Here is a 7,961-nt window from a genome sequence, read left to right as displayed (position 1 = left end):
CCTCCCTTTCCTTTCCCCCACATACAAACACACGCATACACACATTAGCTTCCAATACACTTTGTCCATCGAGAGAAAAACAAAGTAAGAGGGGTTATAAAGAAGGGTAGGTAGAACAACTCGAATTAGAAAAATGATATAGATCTGTGTGTTTATTTTTCAGACTAAATTTCAATTCATGAAGAGCATAATATGAGAGCGGTTGTTATCCGGAAGTTTACAATCGATGACCCCGTTTCTTGGGGAGATTACGCCCCTTTGCCGCCCTCGACTGCGTCCGTACGTTTACGTGAACGTTCGTAAAGCAAGTACGCGGGCCGTTCCGAAGCTCAGCGCGTGGTGAGAATTCATTGGTCGGCTGTCAGTGTTCAGACCAATCACCATCAGACAGCTGTCTGGGTCACGTGGAATCACACCGGCTTATTTACCTCACTAGGACCACTGTTCCGGGTGTTAGAAGCGGCTGGCCACCATAGGACGACAGAGGGAAGAAAAGCGAAAATGAAAGTTGTTTTACTGTGCGCCCTTTTGGGCATTGCTTTTGCAGACCCAACAGTTTATTTCAAAGAAGAGTTTGGTGGTGAGTATTATGCACCATGCGCTATTATTATGTAAGGGCATTGCTTGATAACTTTTGCATGTTTTGACTGAGGGCGAGGGTGTGGAGTCGCAGCACCACGCCTCTTTTATAGTGAGTTCGAAACATTTCTGCTAGAGATCTCGATAGTACTAAGAATCTATAATCTAAGTGTACCTTTACCCCGTCCCCTTTCCACACCTTTTGTAGATTAATCCATGTCCCTGCATTGCATTATATGAGATTAGACCCTATGTACCGAGATTATTAATTTCATGCCATGTATTTTCATCCATGATTGTATTCTAGATTCTAGATATGTATTGAACTTGACAGAAACAGAAATGCTTCAAATTTGACCTGAATAAAATAAGATTCTAGAATCTAGATCTAGATCTAGATCTAGGCCTATCCTATACTAGATCTAGATCTAGATCTAGATTCTAGATCTATCTATCTAGAATCTAGATCTAGATTCTATACCACAATCAAAAGTATAAGAAGAGCAGCTACAACTGTTCAAGTACCATGCCAAGTTTGTAAAATTGTAACACTAGCCAGTGCTGAGTAGGCCTCTCAGTTACTGTTGTACAACTTTTCCTAGGCCAAGATCTAGAATCTAGATCTAGACTAGATCTAGTCTAGATCTAGATTTAGATCTAGATCTAGATCTAGATATATAGACCTAGAAATCTCTATTGATTCAATGCAACCAGTGGCTCAAAGGCGTTTGTTTCATTTTACAGATGACTGGGCAGAGAGATGGGTTGAGTCCAAGCACAAATCTGACCTTGGTAAATTTGTTCTGACTGCTGGAAAGTTCTATGGTGATGCAGAAAAAGACAAAGGTAGGTAATATTTTTTCTTTTGATGTGCACATTGGTTGAGTCACAAAAAATGTTAATTTTTAAAACTATCATTCACACACACCCATACTCTGCTTTTAGATTCTAGATATCTAGGGGTCAAACAGATTTTTTGGCTCTATCTCTAAGAAAACTTAAATCTTAATTGCAAAACATCAAATTGTCTTAAAGGGAGGCGCAGCATGGCATGCCCTCTGTAGCACCCAGGATTTTTTACCTCAGCCCCCCCCCCCCCCCAGTAACTGGGTTAATTATTTAATATAGTTTGAATAAATAGAAATCCTCAATTTGCAATGGATGTAAAGTCTGTATTCGTGTAAGACAGATACAGTATAATTCGCTTTGGGAAGTGGATTTGATGTCGATAAATGAAATATAACGCCAAAGGGAGGGGGGGAACGAGGGGAGGTCAGCGGTAAAAAGACAATTTTACTTTTTTAAGCTGGTTGCTTCCCTTGATTCTTACACAACTACACCGTGAAACTAACAAGAGACTGAGGGTAGGGGGGGGGGGGTTTGGGTTACGGTACTGAAGACAGAGCGACGCGAGGCGAATACTACACACCAGTGCAAACTTTGTATTGTTGTGGCATCCTTGCAAGGCCTGTTTACGGCCCCCTGCTGCGAAAAATGGAAAGGCGAGGGACTGACTCGCTGACCGAGGCTTTTTGCCAGCGACGGACTGAGATTACTGAGAATGGGATGGGGAAGAGTAATGAGCGATCTGGAGTGGGGGTAAGGAGGTGATGCCCAGCGCGCAGGACACTCGCATCTGTGGTACTGTGTTGGAGACTACATTGTGTAGGCCCTACATGACCTACTAAACCCTGGTGTGTCGAATCTAAGGCTGCTTGGCGGATGTGCAGACTTAATGAACTAATGCGTTGACCGTTAGTGTGGCTTTTCCCCCCATTTATGTAAGTGGGCTTCGCCAGGTACCCAGGAAGCATGTTGTTAAAGCAAAATGGGCCAGGAAAAAAGTCTATATGAGGAATTATTAAGTGAAAATATTAAAGGGAAAAATTTCGTAATTGGAAAATATGTCAATATAATATGTCAAAATGTCGATACATTGGCTGTCAATTAAAGTGGATTATACTGTACAAGTTGACAAGAAAAGTGCTATAAAATACCTTAGCATGAGACGGGAGTAAAAGTTTAAAATAATACCTGAAATATCCTCTATAAAATAAATGTAGAATTGAAATTGAAGAAAATCAAATGTAATTCGTGTTGAGTTGGAGTGGAGGAATGGGTACAAATTTTACAATATTATTAAAGCAAGGCACCTCCCTACATACACGATTCATTTTACTCAGAACTGCATTGTTGTAGCCTGAGAGAAATGCTCATGCCGTTATATTTAACCATTTAGAACTGTCCCGCTCCTAGTTTTTTTAATATTTGAAATTCAACAATTTTATACTGTGAAGAGGCACCCCCACTGATCAAGAATGAAGCCCCTGCCCATGATACTCATAGTTCTACTGTGTAAGGGTTGTTGTTGTATTGAAGTTGTAAGAACTTACATTGTCAAAGAAACTCAGTAACCCTACATCTCACGATCAAGGTTGGATTCTTTGCACTTGAATCCTGGAAATTGAAAGTATAGGTAAACTAAATTTTATGCATCGTTACCGTACTAGTTTAGTCATGGATCTATATTTGGGAAAATTGCTCCATGTGCATATTTATATATACACAAAGTAACAAAGTAGGCAGTGGATGCAATGGAAATATTTTTATGGACTTAGTTATTACACATTTCCTGACAGTTAGGTCAAAGGTGAAATGGAAGTTCAACTGAGCCTTTCGTTTTGTTTTCAGGTATTCAAACTTCTCAAGATGCCCGCTTCTATGGACTTTCTGCCAAATTCGATAAGTTCAGCAACGAGGGCAAGACACTTGTTATCCAGTTCACAGTGAAGCATGAACAGAACATTGACTGCGGTGGTGGCTATGTCAAAGTTTTCTCCAGCGACCTTGACCAGTCTGATATGCACGGAGAGAGCCCATACAACATTATGTTCGGTATGTGTATATTTTACTAAGTAGTCTTAACTGGTGTTGGTATACATGACTGTTCTGCTGGTCTTGTTTTTATAATAGTTTCTGATGGATTTATGGTGGAAGTAGGAGTAAAATGATTTGTTCAAAGTTTTTAATGCTGTGTGTGGTATTTCAACAAGTTGTTTCCTGTTACAAATAAGTCGGTTCCACTTTGGGAATTCTCACCTTTTGTCTGGCAAACTAACCATATTCTACTATCATGCATGTTAATCTTTGATTCAAAATGGGCAGCCTTTTGTTTTAAATTCCAGGAAGGCATGCATATATGTCTAACTGTCAATCACTGGCTGTCACAGTAAATTTTGTCACGATCACTCCCTGCTTTTTGCTTGGGGTGCGCACGGCAAAAACATTTTTCATGAAGTATTCTTTGTACATATTATGTCAATTCAAAATTTGACAGAAATTTGTTGGGTTTTTTAAAAAAATCAAAGCTAATAAAACATCTGATTTTAAACAGGCCCTGACATCTGTGGACCCGGAACCAAGAAAGTTCACGTCATCTTCAACTACAAGGGAAAAAATCTTCTAGTTAAGAAAGACATCAGATGTAAAGATGATGTGTTCTCCCATTTGTACACTCTGATTGTCCGCCCAGACAACACCTATGAAGTGAAGATTGATAACGAGAAGGCCGAAAGTGGAGACCTTGAGGCTGACTGGGACTTCCTCCCAGCCAAGACGATCCCTGTAAGTGGAATTTTTTAAAAGAATAATAATACATTCTCTTAGTGGTGTCTTGTTGTACGGTATGGTATCAGCCTATTGAGTCTGGTATGGAAAATACTAGTTCTCAAGGGCATCCAAAATGTCAGTCAATTTTTTTCCTCTAACCCATTTTGATTTGTAGTAACCTAAGCAAAGCATGAAAGGTTTTCAGTTTTCATTAAAGTGTGCATCGGAGCATTTTCCTTTGATCAGTTTTTTTTCCCACAGTTCTTTTTGTCTGGATTATTTAAACATATTCGTCCTTTCCTATTCCCAAATTTTGTGTAATCCTTGATTCTTTATACAGGTAGCTCGGAAATTAGTGTAATAAATCCAACCTTGCGATTGCACTACCCCAGAAATACAAGTTCTATCTGCTCAATACCTAGTTTTGAGAAATATGTTTTAAAAATTTAGTTTCTCAATATTTCAAGATTGTTTGAATATAATTCTTTTGAATATCCGGATAACAATTAACAGCTCTGAATATTCTTACAATTTTGATAGAGAGCGTTTGCTTTCTGACCCCATTGTCTTTTTAACTCTAAAGGGTCAGATAGAACTTTTTAATTTGGAGGTAGCGATTCTATTAGATGTAAAGACAAATCAGAGTTAATTTAAAATTAACCTATTAACTTGATTGCTTGTCCTCATGCCCATCAATTATTGAAATCTTATGAGGTTTTTGCTTGTTTCTTTACAGGATCCTGATGCCAAGAAACCTGATGACTGGGACGAGAGGGAGAAGATCGATGACCCTGATGACACCAAGCCCGAGGACTGGGACAAGCCTGAGCACATCCCCGACCCTGAGGCCAAGAAGCCTGATGACTGGGACGATGAGATGGATGGTGAATGGGAGCCTCCCATGATTGACAACCCAGAGTACAAGGTAGGTAGAAATAAAATTAAAGGGCTTTGAAAAAAATTTGTGACTTGTCTTTTATTTTTTGCTTAACCTGAAATTTCTTGGCAGTTACTCTCTTTTCGATAATGAAACTTCTTTCCTTGATTTCTGAGAGGTGTTGCAGCTGTTTTTAGTTATCAAGACTGTCACGGTCAATGTGTTTGTCCTGCATTTTTGCAACCGTGGTATGTGTATTTCAGTAGGTATGTAGGCTTTCTGGGGGGGGGGGGGTTGTTTTTTTGTTTTGTTTTTATCTCTGCCAAATGCGAAATGTCAGTAGTGCAGTAAGTGAAAGATAAAGGCCTACCCAATCAAATGAAATCAATCAGAATGTTGGTGTTATCATGCTTTGCTTCAAGTAAACAAACAAAATCTGCATTCAGAAGTTGCTTTGCAAGGAATTGTGGAGTGGATGTGTGTTAAGTTGTGTGTGTACATTGATCAAATTTTAAAAATTTTATTTTAAATTTCAGGGTGAGTGGAAACCCAAGCAGGTTGACAACCCAGACTACAAGGGCAAGTGGGTTCACCCCGAAATCGACAACCCAGAATATGAGGCTGATGATAAGCTGTACAGTTTTGCTGACTTTGGTGCTATTGGCTTTGATCTGTGGCAGGTATGTACGAGTTTGTTCTTTCTTTCTTTCCGTCTGTCTTTCTTTCTTTCTTCATTCCATCCTTGCGCAGCACAATAGCACAATGAAACCGTGTTTACACCCTACAGACACATAGGACTGGGCGAGCAAACTGTTTGGGGGGGTTGACTGAAATTTCTTTTGATGGGTAACTGGAAATGCGTCTGAGTTTCTCACCGGTGTTTAGTGGACTGTAATGTTTTGTTAGGCCAATGGCTATGATGCATGATTGCTAGATAAGCGTATTGGTTTATCATTATCAAGTTTCATTAAAGAATATAAACCAATGTGCAAAAGTTTTTAAAATGCACAGAAAATTGAGGTAGCCAACCTGGTTCTGGTACTAATACTGAAGGTAATTTGGCATTTACAAAAAACAGTTTATTTCAGATATCTAGATTCTAGATATATGCTTCACATGATTGTCGGTCGTGGCAAGCTGGAAAATAATAAACGAGGGGTATGGAATAAGGAGCGGGAAGGGCGCTTATTCGATACCTTAAGAGTACTAGCTCAACGATTCACTCTTAAATTTAGACAAATCAATCAGAATGTCTTGTCATCCATGCATTTACTGAGTTAAAATAGATGACAGGTAGTTCAGAGTGGTTGCTTTGAAAACCACATGATCGCGCTGTCCCATGACTATCAAGTTTCCCCTTATGTTTCGAAGTAGTGCACATCATTGTAGTAAGTTGGTCTTTCTGCTTTTTTACACCATTCATTCGACTCAGTAGATGGAACTGAAATTGGGGAATGTTTTAACAAAGTGACCCCTACCGTGGTCAACCGTAAACATGAAAATATCAAGGAAATGAGATTGTTGCATCTTTCCTTGCCCCTTCCTTTTTGCACGGGTTACGTAAATGCACACTTAGCTCTGCGGAGCACCATGCGTCCAGGTGTAGACTACTGTACAAATTTAGCATTGGTTTGTTGTACGTAAATTTGTATTTTCATGGATGTTTCTGAGGTCTAATCTTGTCTGAGAGAAAAAATTTGATTGCTGATATTGGAGTGGATGGGTGGGCCACCTTTTGTGTAGGCCCCTATCATGATACTTTTTTGCGCATACGTACGGATGTATATGGATTAAAAATGTTATTTCCATAGCACACTGCCTTCTCTATTCAGACTGAAGAAAAAACAAATAGCTTTAAAAGGTTATCATTTAATCATGGAATTATTTGCATATCATGTATGTAATTTACAGCAAATGTTAAAGCACAATAATGATGTCTCCATAAAGATGTCAAGTTCCCAGGTCTGTAGGTTATGTGAAGATGTTTATGAGCCAGATTTGAGCACAAACATTTGGGTCAGCAAGTGCAATAAGGATGAATATTATTTTTTTCCCAGGTGAAGGCTGGTACTATCTTTGACAACGTGCTCATCACAGACTCTGTCGAATACGCCGAAGAATTTGGAAATGAAACTTGGGGCAAAACAAAAGACCCTGAGAAAAAGATGAAAGACGCTCAGGATGAGGAGGACAGGAAGGCAAGAGAAGAGGAAGAAAAGAAGAGGAAAGAGGAGGAAGATGCAAACAAAGATGATGAGGAGGAGGAAGCTGAGGAAGAAGAGGAGGAAGAAGATGATGATGCTGCACCAGAGAAAGACGAGTTATAGAGGGTGATGCTAGGATCAGTTCATTTCATCTTATCATTCTCATTGGGGTTCATTTTTTTTAGTCAATATTGTTGTGAAGTTCTTTAATGGCCAAGAGAAAAAATCCCAGTTGTGTCCCCCCTCAACCATCTTACAAGCGTTTTACTCTGCTGTGTTACTCCTATTCTGTCTACCCTCTCTTCTCCTGAAATCAAAAGTTGGAGCGTAGAAAAATTGTCATTCTTCCATCCCGAGTGAGCTTGTAGTACGCGAGGTTCATCCGTCATTTTTCCATGGTGTGGCAGTGTTTTTCTCATTAGGGTTCATTCTGTTGAAACAATTGTTTGGGTAGTTAAGGGTGTATATTTAGCTGAGATGACGGCTAACAGTTAACGGGGAGACATCCCATTCTGTTATTTTATTTTTGTTCTTGTCCACTTGCGAGGTGTGCATGTTTTGAATGATGAATGCCGAGAAATATGAAAGTGTATGAGAATGAGAGGAAAAGATGTGGTTAAAGTGGGGCTCGTGAAAAAGACAAATGTGATTACCAGATAATTTATTTGGTATTAATAAAGTTTTTAAAAGTT

General features: G+C 39.3%; 1 protein-coding gene across 1 annotated transcript; it reads left to right on the top strand.

Moving 5' to 3' along the window:
• The first annotated feature begins 443 nt into the window (after positions 1–443).
• Positions 444–7,961, top strand: LOC100533294 (calreticulin). Its single transcript, NM_001204594.1, is given in 7 exon segments — positions 444–580; positions 1,324–1,425; positions 3,271–3,474; positions 3,974–4,203; positions 4,925–5,113; positions 5,602–5,745; positions 7,123–7,961. Coding segments are annotated over 7 exon segments (1,218 nt in total). The 5' UTR covers positions 444–501; the 3' UTR covers positions 7,393–7,961.

This window comes from Aplysia californica, unplaced genomic scaffold, assembly GCF_000002075.1.
Source record: "Aplysia californica isolate F4 #8 unplaced genomic scaffold, AplCal3.0 scaffold00472, whole genome shotgun sequence".
Classification (NCBI taxonomy): Eukaryota; Metazoa; Mollusca; class Gastropoda; order Aplysiida; family Aplysiidae; genus Aplysia; species Aplysia californica.
Note: the sequence above shows the minus strand (reverse complement) of the source record. Positions and strands in the feature narration are given on the sequence as shown.